The 16,828-nt window shown below is 48.3% G+C and overlaps 2 protein-coding genes across 2 annotated transcripts in view; one reads left to right on the forward strand and one right to left on the reverse strand.

The window, feature by feature from the left end:
- On the reverse strand, positions 1-15,933 carry LOC118907930 (uncharacterized; the record flags this gene model as incomplete). Its single annotated transcript, XM_057489231.1, is given in 4 exon segments — positions 1-3,719; positions 3,855-4,037; positions 4,727-4,830; positions 15,833-15,933. Coding segments are annotated over 4 exon segments (4,107 nt in total), but the record flags the coding sequence as incomplete, so codon positions are not given.
- The window catches only part of FAM162B (family with sequence similarity 162 member B), a 16,259-nt gene continuing 15,082 nt past the window's right edge, over positions 15,652-16,828 (forward strand). Inside the window, exons 1-2 of the mRNA XM_036925030.2 lie at positions 15,652-16,076; positions 16,217-16,325. Coding sequence (XP_036780925.2) covers positions 15,932-16,076; positions 16,217-16,325 — 254 coding nt within the window. The 5' untranslated portion in view covers positions 15,652-15,931. The remainder of the gene's footprint in view (positions 16,077-16,216; positions 16,326-16,828) is intronic.

A 16,828-nucleotide genomic window follows, 5' to 3' on the forward strand; every position in this document is an offset into this window, starting at 1 on the left:
GGACACCATCTGAGCTGTCTCAGTTTTGGTGGGGAACGCCTCTGTCCATCCGGAAAAGGTGTCTAGGAAAACTAGGAGGTATTTATATCCATACTTAGCAGGCTTAATTTCAGTGAAGTCAACTTCCCAGTAGGCTCCTGGCCGATCTCCTCGAAGCCTCTTTCCGCATATTACTTGATGTCTGTTCACATTTACTAATTGGCAAGGAACACAATTTCTTACAACCTCGTCTGCCAATTTTCCCAAACCGATGACATGATAAGGGGAATCTCGAACTAGGGTTTTTAGATTATTGGCCCCCAAATGTGTCAACTGATGTAATTGCCTTAAGTATTCTCCTGCCTTTTTCTGGGGCAGGATAATTTTCCCATCTTCTGACTTATACATTCCAAGGGGTGGGGATTTTTGGATCTCCAACTTGTCCATCTGAGCAAGATCCTCGGGGGTATACTGAAAGTTCTTACTACATGTGGCTTCTGGGTACACCTGGAGAGGTAAGATGTTCGTTCCCTGGGCTGCTTGTTTTGCGGCTTGGTCCGCCCTTCTGTTTCCTTGAGCTATTGGAGAGTCACTTTTTTGATGCCCAGGACAATGTATTATTGCTACTTCTCTAGGTCTATGGATAGCTTCTAACAGATCTAAGATTTCTTGTTTATTCTTAACATCTTTCCCGGCAGAAGTCAGCAGCACTCTCTGTCTATATATAGCCCCGTGTATATGAGCAGTGGCAAAAGCGTAACGGCTGTCAGTATAGACGTTAAGTCTCTTACCTTCTGCCATCTTTAAAGCCTGAGTCAGGGCGACGAGCTCTGCCCGCTGTGCAGAAGTGCCCGTTGGGAGTCCGCTGGCCCACACAATTCGGTCATCATCTACTACTGCAGCTCCTGCCATCCTCTTACCTCCCATGATGTAACTGCTCCCGTCTGTGTACCAGGTCAGGAGTCCCGGTCCTTCTAAGGGCTGATCTCGTAAGTCCCGACGGGTCCCCGTCTCCTCAGCCAGGATTTCCTGGCAGGTATGAAGCACTTCTTTTCCCACATCGGGGAGCAGAGTAGCCGGGTTTAGGATGGCAGGCGGGGCAAATTCCACACGATCACGATTCAGGAGTAAGGTTTGATAGTGAGTCATTCTGGCATTCGACATCCATCTTTCGGGTGGTTGTCGAATTACGCTTTCCAGCGCATGAGGAGCAACCACAGTGAGTTTTTGTCCCAGCGTTAGCTTGTCAGAATCTTTAACTAAGAGGGCCACATCTGCCACTACTCTCAAACAAGTGGGCCATCCACTACTCACGGGGTCTAATTTTTTAGACAAATAGGCGACAGGTCTCTTCCAAGGTCCCCATTGTTGGGTCAATACTCCTCGAGCTACTCCGTTCCATTCATCTACGAAAAGGATAAATGGCTTAGTTATGTCTGGCAATGCCAGAGCGGGTGCTGAGAGGAGGGCCTTTTTGATATCATCAAAGGCCTGTTGTTGTTCAGATCCCCAAACAAACGGGGCTGCTCCTTTAGTGAGGGGATACAGAGGGGCTGCCAAAGAAGCATATCTGGGTATCTATAGTCTACAAAACCCTGCTGTCCCCAGAAACTCGCGAACCTGGCGTGCAGTAGTGGGAAGCGGAATCTGCGTCACAGTCTGCTTTCGGGCTTCAGTAAGCCACCTTTTCCCATTTCTCAGGGAGTATCCCAAATAAGTCACTTGTTGTTGGCAGATCTGTGCCTTCTTAGCAGATACCCTGTACCCCAATTTGGCAAGCTCAGCCAAAAGGGCTCCAGTGGCCTTTTGGCAGGTTCTCTGAGTAGGGGTGGCTATCAATAAGTCATCAACATACTGTAACAAAGTTACCTGTGGGTTAGAAGCTCGGTAGAAAGCCAAATCTTGATGTAAAGCCTCGTCAAAGAGGGTGGGCGAGTTCTTAAATCCTTGTGGCAAACGAGTCCAGGTCAATTGTCCAGTAGTTCCTGTGGAGGGATCTTTCCATTCAAAAGCAAACAGCGGTTGGCTGCTCTGGTGTAAGCGCAGACAAAAGAAAGCATCCTTTAAATCTAAAACTGAATACCAGGTGTTTTCCGGGGCCAGGGAGCTTAGTAGGTTATAAGGATTTGGCACAGTGGGGTGAATGTCCTGTGTCCTTTTATTAACTTCTCTTAAATCTTGTACTGGTCGGTAGTCTCCCGTTCCTGCCTTTTTTACAGGCAGCAAGGGGGTGTTCCATGGGGATTGACATTTTACTAATATCCCCTGTTCCATAAGCTTCTGGATATGTGGCCTAATTCCGTCCCTGGCTTCTTTACTCATTGGATATTGTCTCACAGTTACAGGTAAGGCTGAAGCTTTTAGTTCTATGAGTACAGGGGGCTGGTTCTTGGCGAGCCCCATGCCGGCCGTTTCCGCCCAGGCTCCTGGGAACCGGTCAAACCACTCCTGACTTATTTTGGAGGGCTCCGGCTCCTTAAAAAGACGGTATTCATCTTCTAATCTTATAGTCAGGACGCTTAAGCTCAAAGGTTTATTCTCTTGATTGGTCACCAGAGGTTCCCCGGCTTGAAAGGATATTTGGGCCCCCACTTTGGTTAAAATGTCTCTTCCTAACAGGGGTGTGGGGCATTCCGGTATAACAAGGAACGAGTGGTTTACTCGTCCTACTCCTAAATCCACTGTTCTCCGGGTAGTCTACACATATTGTTTCTGGCCCGTAGCCCCGATCACCCAAGATTTTTTATCAGAGAGGGGGCCCTTTGCCTGAGTCAATACAGAATGTTGAGCACCGGTGTCTACCAGGAATTCAACGGGTTGCCCCTCCACTTTCAGAGTTACCCTGGGCTCGGGGAGGGGCTCCGAGCCCCGTCTTCCCTAATCCTCGTCTTCCAGCAGGGACAACACCTTCTTCGGAGGCTTTTTTAGTGGCTTTTTAGGGCATTCTTTTACCCAGTGCCCTTTTTCCTTGCAATATGCACATTGATCTTTATCCAAAGGAGGCCGGTTGCCCAGGTGCCCTGCCTTACTAGTTCTGCCGCTAGAGGGCGGGCGTCCCTTGCCTTCTACCACTGCGGCCAAGATCCTTGTTAAATTTTTCTCATGTTTCCTATCCCTTTTTTCCTCTTTACTTTCTCTTTCCTTCTCCTTCCTCAATTCCTTTTCTTCCTCAGTCTCTCTCTTATGATAAACTTTCTCAGCTTCTTTCACTAAATCTCTCTGCGACAAATCTTGTAAGCCTTCCAATCTCTGAAGCTTCTTTCTAATATCGGGTGCTGATTGCCCAATAAAAGCAAGAGCCACTGAGGCACTGTGCTCCTCGGAAGTGGGGTCAAAGGGAGTATACCGCCTGAAGGCTTCCATCAGGTGTTCTAAGAACACTGCAGGCGCCTCAGTGGCTCCCTGACTGACCTCTCTTACCTTGGCCAAATTGGTGGGGCGCCTTGCGGCCCCGCGAAGACCCGCCACCAGAGCCTGGCGATAGATGGTTAGTCGCTCCCTACCTTCTGGAGAATTAAAGTCCCAGTTGGGTCTGGTCAGTGGGAACCCCCTTTCTATATCATGAGGGAGTTGTGATGGTCGTCCGTCAGCTCCAGGCACGTTCTTTCGTGCTTCCAGGAGGATCCTTTCTCTTTCTTCCGTGGTGAAGAGCACCTGTAAAAGCTGCTGACAGTCATCCCAAGTGGGCTGGTGAGAAAACATTAGGGACTCTATCAGTTCAGTTAGTTTCTGTGGTTCTTCTGAAAAAGGAGGGTGGTTAGCTTTCCAGTTGTATAAATCAGCAGAGGAGAATGGCCAATATTGCAGAGGTTGGAAAGGCGGGTCCCCTTCCTCTCCGAGGATGGGGGCCCCATAAGACCGGAGGGGAAAAATACCCGGTGGGTCCATTGCGGCCCCTCGGCGGCGTCGAGTTCCCTGGGCCGGTCCTGGAAGCGGTCCCATTGCCCCGGTGCCTGAAGCTAGGGGCAGTGGGGGCGCTGGGGCTGGGGGCACCTGGGCCGGAGGCGCCGGGGCTGAGGGCGCCGGGGCTGGGGGAGCCGGGGCTGGAGGAGCTGGGGCTGGGGCAGGAGGGTAGGGAGGGGGATCATCAACCATGAGTAAATCTTGAGTGTCAGGGTGAATTTTGGTAGTCTCTTTTTCCTTGCTCTGAGGTTGAGCCTGGGCCACTAAGACTCGAGAGCTCATTTTCTTTTGCACCCAGGGCTTTACCCAGGGTGGTGGATTTTCCACTAACTCCTGCCAGACCACAATATAGGGTTGCTGATCCGGATGTTCTTGAGACGAACTCTGAAAAACAACAGCTTTTACTGCAAGTAAAGTGGAGAGGTCAAAAGTCCCCTCCGGGGGCCACCCTACATTAAGAGTGGGCCACTCGGAGGTACAGAAAGTCTGCCATAGCCCCTTCTTAACTTCTACTGACAAATTGTGTGCCCTCGCTCTCACTTCTGTCCAATGATCTAACGTCAGACTGAGTGGAGTCGTTACCGTCTGTCCCATGGTCAGTATAACAATTATTAGACACGTACAGAACACAAAAAACAGAGACACACAGAGATTAGACACACAGCGGCCGCACTTAATTTTTCTTCAGATTTCTGACCAAAAACCGAAAAGAATCAGTGGGCTGATACTCTTGGCGCCCGAATATCAACCTTATCTCATCAGATTCACTTTGCCGGAAAAACAGATGAGAGGCCACCAGGCATCCCTGGCCCTCCAATCTCCCTGAGGCGTCCCCCAGGGTTACAGCCTGCGGTTCTCCAAGTACGTCTACCGACCACAGTCTCGATCCCTTTACGGGATCGGGACGACTGCCAGACAAGGGTACCCCTTTTCAGAATTCTGACCGGTCTTACCAAGAAATAGAACACAGAACACAAACAACTCAAGGCGCCACTTAGTCTTACCTCTCCCTCCAAGGGTGACTTTCAGGAGTGAAACGGGGCGAGCGCACAATCCCAGACGAGCCCCCAAATGTTGGATTCTCCCAGAGGAGAGCGCTGCCCCAAATCACTCACAGAAGGCGTCTCTTGATGCAATAAGCAAGAGGAATTTATTCAGAGACCAGCTAGCTGGGGTCCAAGTGTCAGCTCGACGCAGCGGGTCTCAACAAGGACCCCGAGCACTTAGAGTCAGAGGTTTTTATAGCATTTTCAAAAAGGGCAGTATTTTTCCACAAACACATCACATTGTTTTTCCAAAAAAACACATACATTTTGGCTGACGCCACATCCTGGGGGTCTAGTGAGATAAGATCACCCTCGGAATGTTAGGGTGGTTCTTAGTAAGGTAAGCTTGGTATGTATGATTAACTGATTGAGGTTGGCTAACTAAAGGTCACTGCAATCAACGCTGGCTGACTAACTTGTTTTTCAAGGTTCTAATATTTTCCTATTTTCTTCCTTCTAGGTTAGAAAATGGAGTCTAAGCTTTTAAGATGGCTATACTTATGCTAACTTTCTATCTTCAATAAGGTTGATTCTTAGTGGAGGATTCTACACAGGTAGGATACATGCAAGAGAGTGGACCTGTGATAGAACAGTGGCAGGAATGGGATCTTGTCCTGATCTAGTATACCAGACTTTCACGCCCCTCTCTGTGGGAGTTACAGATGGTTCCATATATATATTGAGCCAAATACCCAATATATATGGCTTTGGGAGGTACATGCACCTGCCATAAAGATAAAACAAAACTTACCCATAAGATCCTCTTACCTCCTGGATGTTTTGGGTACACTACTGTGATCTTTGGGGAGACTCTGCTGTTACTCCAGGAATACATACAAGGCCAGCTTCCTGGCCTATTCTCCAAGATTCCAGAAGGGCCAGCCATCACTGGTCCATGTGTCAAATGTCCAGGGCCACACCCATTCAGCAGTCACCAGGGTTTAATGCAGTAGTGGCTGGCAGCAGGATGTTGCTCTGCTGGCCATATCCTGGCTTCAGTAACTCCTTGGTTTGCACATACAATTGTATAGGAAAGGCAGCAATGTGTGTTAGCATATCCCAGGACTCAAGGCTCTTTTTTGGCGCTTCTCATTAAAATGCTGTAACATGGTCCATAAGTGAACTGGCCAGCCCTGTAGACTATTGGTGTCTGACTTCATGCCAGATTTCAACAAACCATTGTACCTCTCTATTATGCCTTCCCCAGGAGGATTATATAGTGCATGAAATTTCCACTTTATTCCTAATTGCGGCACCCATCCTTGTAAGACATGTCCAATAAAGTGGATGCCTTGACTGCTCTCAGTCACCTGAGGCTGGCTATAGGTTACAAAGAGACTATCTAGACTCCTCTTGGTGGTTTGCTGATCTGCACAATGTGCAGGAAAAGCAATCAAGAGTCCAGTAGCCATATCCACAAAGTCATGGCATACCAATATCCTGCTGATATGGACAGAGGCCCAATATAGTTTATCTGCCACCTGACAAGGGGTGACGGCCCCCTTACTATTGTCCCATGTTGCTGCGGGATTCAGTGTAAATTTCTCTTAGAACACACAAGTCACTCCTTTTGGGTTCGGCTGACTTCTTCAAAGGTTAATAGCAAGCCTAATCGACTGGCTACAGCCCACATTGTCTTTTGTCCCATGTGCAGCAAACGCTGATGTAGCCATTGGGCCACATCAGAGGCAGGCTTTCCTTCTAGCCAGCACACCTGGGCCAGTGTGTCTGCTTTATCATTCCCTGGGGATGCCAAAGGCAAATGGCCAGTCACATGCTATATAGTAACAGTCTTAGTCTGACCAGAGGCCCATAGGTCTTGCCACAACTCTTGCCCCCAAAAGGGCTGTTGACCAAGCATCCATTTGGTATGGTACCATGTTGGTAGCCACAGGGTCAAGCCCTGTTAGACAGCCCAGCTGTCAGTGCAGACTATAGGGGAGGGCTCCTGGGTGATCATGAGCCATACTGCCTGCAACTCAGCCCATTGGCTGCTCTTCCCCTCACTATTCTCCATCCATATTGTCTCAGTCTTAGGATGGAAAGCCACAGCCCTCCACTTTGAGGACTGCCCCTGATTGGAGTGTCTGTATATCAAGCATCTTCAGGTATAGGGGCTTTTCCCTCCTGCTAAGGAGTCTCAGCTACCAATGGCTCAAAAGCAAGTTTTTCCTGCTTTCCACTGGTATACTTCACTGGCCCCAATAAACATTGGAGTTCTCCACTTAAGGGGCTAGTAGAGAGGGCGCTATGTGTAAGCTGTGCCCCATTTGGCCAGTGTAGGCATCTGTTGCCACGCCACCCTGTGGCCTTTGGGTCCAGTCTTGCACCCACACTGCAATGGGGTAGGTGTTTATTTCCTTGGTCAGAGCTGTTCCAGTGATGGGCTCCATAGCCAGTAAGGCGTGGTACACAGCAGCCAGTTGCCTCTCTGTCAAGCTGTACTGGACCTCTGCTCCTTTCCATAGTTGGGACCAGAATCCAATAGGTTGGCATGTCCATTCAAGCTGCTGCCAAAGACCCCATCCAAAACCATCTTTATTTACATGAACATCTAGCTCACAGGGCCTTGATGAGTCCATTACACTCAAGGCCTGTACAGCCTTGACTGCTCACTTAGCAGCAGTAAAAGCAACTGCACATGTCTCATCCCAGTCTCACCTGATGACCTTTCATACCAACCAGTATAAGGGCTTCAGAATTTGTGCGAAGTGTGGGATAAATACTTTCCAATAGCCCAAAAGACCCAAAAACTCTTGTTATACTGCCACAGTGGTAGGGGTGGGGATAGCCTGGATCTTGTCTATAATTGCTTCAGGAATAACTTTAGTTTTACCTGACCAGACAATCCCCAAGAATTTTATGGACAAACCAGGTCCCTGAACCTTGGTGCTGTTCACAGCCCATCCTTTCTCCTGTAGATGTTGCAGCAGTCTAGGAACTGCCCCTTCTAAATCTGCAAGAGAACCAGATATGAGCATAACATCATCAATGTAGTGCTACAGCAGCACTATTTGTGGTTTCCTCCATGTCATCAAGTCCTGGGCTACAAATCCATGACAAACAGTGGGACTGTGGAGGTATCCCTGTGGAAGGACAGTGAATGTCCACTGCCAGCTTTCCCATGTGAAGGCAAACTGTTCCTGACTTTTCTGTGCTATGTCAATAGAGAGGAAAGCATTAGCAAGGTCTATTACGTAATGATACATTCCCAGCTCATGGCTAAGGGTGTCCAGAATGGCTGCTATAGAGGAGACAGCAGCATGCAAAGCGGGTGTGACTTTATTCAATTCCCTGTAGTCCACAGTCATTTGCCAGGAGCCATCTGGCTTTTTCACTGGCCACACTGCAGAATTAAAAGGACTATGAGTGGGCTTTATGATGCCCACCTTCCCCAGCTTCTCCAATTTTGGTTTCTCCAATTTCCTTGTGCCTCCCAGGCAATTTATATTGCTTAGTATTTGTCACCTGCCAAGGTACAGGCAGCACTACAGGTGGGTGCTTAGCATGTCCCCTCAGAACTGCCTTTACCACATGCACTCTTGGTGAGAACTCACATGTGTCTGTAACCACAAGCCCTGCAGGATATCGACCCCCAAAATATATTCAGGGATGGGAGATATGTACACAGTATACTCCTTTGGGGGTAAATGCCCTATCCCCAATGGGATTTGGGCTTTCTTCACTCTAATTGCCTTACCCCTATAGCCATCTATCACAGCAGGGGTCCCAGGAAAACACTCAGGGCTGCCATAAATCAGAGAACACTCAGCTCCTGTGTCCACCAGCACCGGACACATTGTACATTCACAGGCGACCAATGAATTGTTAATTCTACATGTGGCCTCTGGTCCCCACCATGTCCCCCAAGGTGGGAAGCTTGACCCCTCCTCAGTTGAACCGCAATGCTCAATCCTCCTCCTCTGAGGGTGAGGGCCCAGGAGAATCCTGAGTACTGTCCCCCAGGAAGTTTTGCAGGGACACAGGCTGAGCATGAGGCCTTAAATCTGGTTTCCATGTCCTGGACCTTAGTGGCTGGAACTGCTGCTCTGGTTTTAATTAGTGTCACACTTTTAACAAGATCCTATTGGGCTTCCCATCAAGTTTTTCTTTCACTACTCTGGCCTTTCGCAAATCAACCCACATCTGGGTCCTTGAGACCTTCACTGGGCCTTTTGCACCTCTCCTTTCAGGCGTAGCCCATATTACCCTTATTGTTTGAACCTCCCCCAGATCTGCTAAAGTACAAGTTATGGGTACTTATGGGTTGCCCTAGGTGGGGGGCAAGAGTATTCACTAGGGACCCAAAGAGAGATGTGGGAGCTGTATGCAGCACTGGATTTCTCATTCCTACCATGAACACCTCCTCATCTGGGCCCTGGGGGTCCATATTATAGATGATATTTTGCATACCCAATTCCCACTATACTATTGGAGCTCTACATACATTTTCCAACTAGTGGATAAATATGGCAAATCACCCTGATTAGGCCAAACTGCCCTGATGGCAGCTGTCAGCCATTGCTTGAGGCATGACAGGCACTTGGCAACAGCTACCAGAGGGAAGGGTGAGTTGTCAGGGAAGTCATTCTACTCATTTCAGCACTTGACATAACAATGTTTTCCACCCCCATATTCCAGAGACGTAAAAGCCACGTAGGTTCAGCACTTGACATAACAATGTTTTCCACCCCCATATTCCAGAGACATAAAAGCCATGTAGGTAGAGATTCTGATGGCCTCTGCCTATGCCGGACGTTCATATTCACCAGCTCATTCTGAGTATAGGGGTGGAGCATAGAGTGCTACACAACCTCGGAAGGGGGCACCTCCTCCCCCTGTGGAGCCCACGGTGGTTTTGTTTTTATTTTCTTAATTATAGCAGGGCAGGCCTTTAATACAGGAGTGGCTTGTACCTTGGGTGGTGGCCTCGGCAGCAGATTGGCCCATCTTCCCCTCCACATCCCACCACCCCATCCCCCTGGGATCCTCCACCATCTCTGGGGCTGAAGGCACCACTCTTTCCTCCCCTCACCCACGGCCTCCTGCAAAGTGGTTTTTCCTGTCGTTTCTTCCCTCACCACTGCTAAGGAATCTTCCAGGAGCTTGACTTGTTGTGGGTAAAATTGAAACATTTCCAGAATATCTCTCCTGGCTTTAGTATGTCTGCATATCAACAGGCGTTCAGAGGTGGAAAGAAGTATGGCTTTAGTGCATTTGCATCTTTCCTCAGGGGTGGAGAAGTTCATCTCCATATCAATGGGTGATTACCTGGGCAACAGAGGACTTATCTGTACCTGAGAGGTGAGGGGGAGGGCCGGTGTGGTGGCTGCTGAAGCAGAGAAGACGGCCTGGAACTGCAGTTTGTGAGCAACAAACGGGTTTTAAACTTTATTTCTCCCTTTGACTGATTTTGATTTTTAGAGGTATTTGGCCCCGGGATTTTCCTTCCCCGGATTAATAGTTGGCGTAATATTGGCAGGATTCCTGTGAACCTGAAATCTGTCATAATGGGTGCAACCTTTGGGAGGGCTGACCCTAGAAATGATGGGGAGAAGCGGTGCTCGTGCCGAGGGACATGTGTCTACACTGGTGTGGTCGTGGAGGCGCCACCACCGCTGCTGGCCATGCCGACCCCGACCCATGGGCCTGAGCCTAAGGCTACTGCTTCTGCCACTGCTGATGCTCTTGCTGCCGGGCAGAGTCTGGCTACAACCATGGAAAGGAGCAGAGGTCCATGTCACCTTTAAGCAATTGGCTGCTGTGTAACACACCTTGCTGGCTGCAGAGCCTATCGCTGGAACAGCTCAGACCAAGGTAATAACCTCCTATCCCATCACGGGGTGGGTGCAAGACTGGACCCAAAGGCCACGGAGTGGTGTGGCACAGACACCTACAGTATATCATGTGCCTCGCCACTTGCCTTTGGCATCCCCAGGGAATGATGAAGCAGACACATTGGCCCAGACGCGCTGGCTAGAAGGAAAGCCTGCCTCTTGTTAGGCTGGAGAAAGGAAAAACAAGGACATGCAAACAGAAAAGAGAGATGCCATAGGGGGAGAACAGACCAGACCCCAAAGTCCCTGCCGTATATGGAAAGGGGACAGCTCTCCCTGAATTCCATCCTGATGTGCCAACTAAGACCCAGATGTCAGCCTCCTCCCTCTTGGAAGGAAAAAAGTTTCTAGTTGTCTATTATGTCACCTTTAGCCAATCATACCTCTCAACACCCCTCTGGATAGCTTGCCCACTCCTCCCTCTCCTAATCCTTTATAAGCGCCCCACCTCCCTGACCGAGTGTGACTTCTCCAGCTTGTAGTACCCAGGCCGCGAGAACATCACCTGGGGGGTATTTAAATAAATTACCTGGCCCTTTGTTGCCTCTCTTTGCCTGCTTATTCTGGCTAGAATTTATCTTACACCTCTGATGTGGCCCAATGGCTACATCAGTGTTTGTTGCACGTGGGGCAAAAGACAATGTGGGCCCGTTGATGGGGCTTGCATTTCACCTTTGAAGAAGTCAGCTGATCCCGGAAGGAGTGCCTTGCATGTTGTGCAGATCAGCAAACCACCAAGAGGGGCCTAGAGCATCTCTCTGCAGCCTATGGTCGGTCACCGTTTACAGAGAGCTATCAAGGTACCCACTTTATTGGACATGTGTTGCAAGGATGGGTGCAGCAATTAGGAGTAAAATGGATGTGGCCCTGGACTTTTCAACACATGGACTAATGATGGCTGGTGCTTCTGGCACCTTGGGGAAAAGGCCTGGAAGCTGGCCTTCTGTATATTCCTGTAATAACAACAAGTAGGTCCCCGACAATCACGGTTATTTGCTTCTATGGTGTTTGTGTCCTGGATGCGCCCCCTGGCTGCAGTTGACACGTGATGGCTGGAATGGATGAGTTTTGGACTTAATCTGCATGGGACTTTGAACCTAGGTGAATCCTCTGGCTTGAGAATTATGATTGTGTTGCTGTTGTCAAGAAAATAATGTTTAAAGAGAGACTTGACTTTGTCTAATGTTTGGTAAAAGTTTTGTGAGCAATCTAGCATGATTGTTAGGAATGAGTAAACAAGTGTAGAAACGTATTTTGTGCTTAGTGGGAGATTGTGCTGTAAAGTACATTTGCTTAATCTGCATAGGCTGAATCTTCTGTCTTGAGGATTATCAAGATTTTATTGCTGCTGCTATTGCATGTTCTAGATTGGTCGGAAGATGGGGATCGAGTAAATTGTAAGGCAAGATTTCTGGAAGGGGTGGATTGTGGGTAAAATTGAAACATTTCCAGAACATCTCACCTGACTTTAGTATATCTGCATATCAATAGGGGTTCAGAGGTGGAAAGAAGTATGGCTTTAGTTCATTTGCATCTTTCCTCAAGGGTGGAGAAGTTCATCTCCATATCAATGGGTAAATACCTGGGTAACAGAGGGCTTATCTGTACCTGAGAGGTGAGGGGGACGGCTGGTGTTGTGGCTGCTTGAGCAGAGAAGATGGCCTGGGACTGCAATTTGTGAGGAATAAACGAGTTTTAAACTTTATTTCTCCCTTTGACTGTTTTTGGTTTTTAGAGGTATTTTGCCCCAAGATTTCCTTTCCCTGGGATTTCCTTTCCCCTGACTTACACCTGTCTTTTCAATAACTCTCTCTATTCCTTAAGGGCATCCCATAAGTTATCACCCAGCTCCTCCAAGCAATGCTGAAGTGTTTCTCTCTCCCACCTAAGCCCCTCTCTCTCTTCCCTAACCCTCTGGATAATCCTCTCTTTCTCTTTGATAGTCCTCTCTTTCTCCTGCATAACCTTCTCTCTTTCCTCCATAACATTTTCCACTATCTCAAGGAAAAGAGACTCCCTAATGCCAGCTGCTACACAGCCACTCAGGACCTCTAAGCAGTGCTCTATCTCACAGAGGGCAAATTCTGCAGCTTCACGTGTCTCCACCCTTCCCCTAAGCACCTCCTAGACCAATTTCTCACTAGGGGCTCGCAAATTGGAAACCCCACAGATAAGGGGACAGTAACAGATGAAGCTGTACCCTGTGCCGCTGCAGCCACTGGGGACTCCCCCCTATCCACAGGGGGGCTTCTGGGCATCTCCCCACAGTCTCTAGGGGCAGCCCTTCCAAAGGTCGCACCCATTTAGGCAGATTACAGGTTCAGAGGTCCTGCTAACTTCTACCAGATGTAACTCCAGGGAGAGGAAATCCCTGGGAAAAATACCTCTAAAACCAAAATCAGTCAAAGGGAGAAATAAAGTTTAAAACCCGTTTATTGCTTACAAACTTGTCTGGGGGCCATCTCTCTCCTTAGCTGGCAGAAGCAAGCAAAACCTCATCCCACCCTCTCAGGTTCAGATAAGCCCTTGGTGGCCCAGGTAATTACCACTGATATGGAGATGAAGTACTTCTCTCCACCCCTTAGAAATGCCAGTTGATTTGGAGATGCACTAAAGCCAGGTAAGAGATTCTGGAAATACTGCAATTTTACCCACAAACTTTGTTTAAAATTTATTCCTAGATGAAAACATAAATGATACTAATAAAAAACAAACTTTGAAGGAACAAAATTGTAAGTATATACAAATCGATGTCATTGTATCAAAAAATAATATAGTGCACAATTGGTAAATTGAAAGCACCATGGATTAATAATAAGCTCTGTAAGGGGAACCGTCTTCATTTGCTTACCTGCTATAACCTTGGAGACTACAATGTCGAGCACATAGGAGGCACTCAGTAAATTTGTTAAGTGAATAAATGAGCTATTCTGGGCTGAGAGAGAGAGAGAAAGAGAAAGACTAGGAGAAAGATTGGGAGAAAAGAAAGAAAAAAGAAGAATGAAAGGAATATAATTAGTTTTTAATTCTATGGGAAGTTGTTTGAGTTTTTTTATTCCAATTCTGGAACTGAAGAAAAAGCATCTCTCATGCAGCTGTAATTTTTTTAATGTAGGCCGCTGCCAAATAGGGATATTTTAATCCAGTGAGGAAGGGAGACCAGAATGCAAATTGTTCTTTCTCTCATGACATAAGCCCTTATTCTCTTACCCTGTTGTTCTGCAATACTAGAGAAGCTTGAGATAGAAAAACATGCCTGACATAGAAAGCTGACATTTGGTTCTCTCCAGGGAAATAAACTTATTTAGCTAGTTTAATATTCCTTTGTGAATTACTAGTGATTGGTTGTTTTGACGAGATGTATTTCTGTAGCTCTATGGATATTTTAGCAATGTGAAAAAAAATAAAAGGAAAAATAGCACTTTTGAGTAATGGGAGAATTTTCAAGTAGCATATTCCTGGAACAATCAAATATTATCTATGGCAACATTCTTTGCCAGGTTGGAACTCATTCAGTTCATCATGTAGCATGTCCTCATATATTTCTGTCTTTTCTTAAACTAGCCCAGATGGAGTCTATCTTATTGAGGAGTTGTATTCACTTATTCTTTTTTTAAGCAAATACTTTTTAAGTATCTGCTAAATGCTAATTTTCAGGTATATCCTGGGGGTACAATGGTGAATAAGATATAACACTTTTCACCAGGGAGTTCATAGCTTCCTACAATCCCCTACAGGAGACTTTATGAATTAAAATGATCCTGTGTTTTGGGACTAGTTAAACAAAGACTATGAAGGGAAAGAAATCATAGCATCTTCTGAAGTGTTACTGTGTGTGAGGCACATTTAGAGGAATAATCCTAACCACTCTTTCGAAATAGCTGCCCCCCAACCCTCCACCTCTGCTTACTTTTTCTCATTCTGCTTTTTTTCCTCCCTCTACTAATCCTCACTGGCCATTGCTCACTGATCCATCCCCAGCTCAGAGAAGTAGCTGGCATATAGTGGGTTTTTGTTGTCATTGTAGGAATGAACTTGAGAGGTAGGAATTCTTGGTTTACAAATGAGACCAAGAATGATGACATAAATGGTTTGCTCATGAGTGCGCAACTCTTAAGTCACAAATCAGGGGTTTAAACCTGGGTTTGGAGGCAAAGCCCATGTTGTTTCTACAATTATTCCTCTAAATGTGTCTTTCTTTACAGAGATGTGAATCTGTCTTTTTTGTTAAATGCCCTTATGTGAAAGTTGCCGTCAAGAGCCTCAACAGTTGATGTAGGAAGAAAAGAAATGTCTGGACATCCAACTAAAAGTGTAAGGCAGTGTGTGGTATAGAAGGAACCTCAGAAACAGTAAACAGGAGAGGGTAAGCTGGGCCAGGGACTGGGTCCTCAGGAGCACACTGACCTGGCTGGGGTCTGTTGTCCCTGGAATATGAATAAGCAGAATAATTTCTTCAGCTTGTCTGTTCTCTGAGTCCCTGTTCCTATTTGATGCCAGGGAATAGTTGATTGTCCCCTGTTTGTGCAGAAGAATGATGATGGAAGTTAGAAGAAAGGCTCCTTTTGAAGGGAGTTTGGAGAGTTTGTTTTCTTTCTAAAAACCAAGAGGTGGAGAAAATTGTAGCAACTGAGGTTATTTTGCCTAGAAAAAAAAAGTACGGAGGGTGGGGTGAGGCGCCAACTTCAAAAAAATCTCATGGGAAAATCAGAACTTTGTCGAGTGTCCTTCCACTTGGTAAAATTTGAAATATCCTACACTTAAAGGCTGCTGGCTCTTCCTGGAGGAGAGGGTTTAGATTTCTACGAACCAAGGGGTGAAAGCCTGACGGAAACAAGTTTCTTCTCAATGCACAAAAATGCCTTTGAAATGAGTTGCAGGGAGCGTTCAGCAGGTGGGGGATCTCTGCGCCCGAGTTTTCCAGCTGAGACAGCAGCTCCCTGGGCCCCGCCCGTGAGGGAATCAGTGCCCAGGGTCGTGGCGCCCTGGACTGGGTGGCCGGCCAGGGGCAGAGCCCGGGAGCTGCGCAGGCGCGCGTCAGAGACTCCAGCTGTGCGCCGCCGCTACGCTGGGAGCGCCCGGGGTCGAAGGGGGGTCTGGACGGGTGGCCCGGCAGCTGGCTCGCTGGTTCGGCCTGCAGCTGCGGGCAAGGGAACTGGGCGCAGCATGCTCGCTGCCGCCGTGGGGAGTCTCCTGCGTCCCGGCCCGGGGAGCCTCCTCCGCTGTGCCCCAGGGGCGACTCTCCTGCCCCGGGGGCTCCCCGGCTACTCCACAGGCGGGACCCCCAGGGGCTCTGGGCCCCAAGATCCGGGTGAGCCGGGGCTGGGAAAATGTCCTGAGAGGGAGGGGGCTGCCAGGGGCCGGAGAGGAGCGGGGACCGGGGATACGCACCGAACCACTGCGCCTTATGTCTGTTGGTTACACAGTCCATCACTGTTGCTTTTGCAACAGGAAAGGTTCACAGGGTCCCCGCCGAGCACACGCCCTCGCAATTCGACAAGAAAATTTTGCTGTGGACCGGGCGTTTCAAAGCGATAGAAGAGATCCCGCCTCGGATCCCGTAAGTGTGGTCTGTGCGGCGACCCGGTTTCGCGTTCGGGGAGGGTCTGTCCGGGCCTGGAGGGGCGTGGGGTCTAGCCACCTCTCGACTTGGGCGCGCCTGGAGCGAAGGCGGCCGCAGAGCCCCAATTCTTAAGAATCACACCTACTTAACAGGAATTTACTAATGCCCCCTAATGAGGCTAAATGTCAAGTTTCTTGACGAGTGTCCTTCCACTTGGTAAAATTTGAAATATCCTACACTGTGTGTGAGGCACATTTAGAGGAATAATCCTAACCACTCTTTCGAAATAGCCAAGTGTTCAGGGAGATTGTTGACAGTGGGTGACAACCCAGATGTTCAGTGGGCATTCGCACCGTCGCCCCGATACCCGCCCCCAGCAAGCTACCAGCCGCGAGGCACCGGAGCACTAGGGCCAAAGAGAAGGAAGGCACAGCCCTCGTGTGCATCCTGGGTGGCTACGGGGACGCCAGAGAGGAAGAAGGGCTGTGGTCGGGGCGGCT

This window comes from Manis pentadactyla, chromosome 12 (genome assembly GCF_030020395.1).
Source record: "Manis pentadactyla isolate mManPen7 chromosome 12, mManPen7.hap1, whole genome shotgun sequence".
Lineage (NCBI taxonomy): Eukaryota > Metazoa > Chordata > Mammalia > Pholidota > Manidae > Manis > Manis pentadactyla.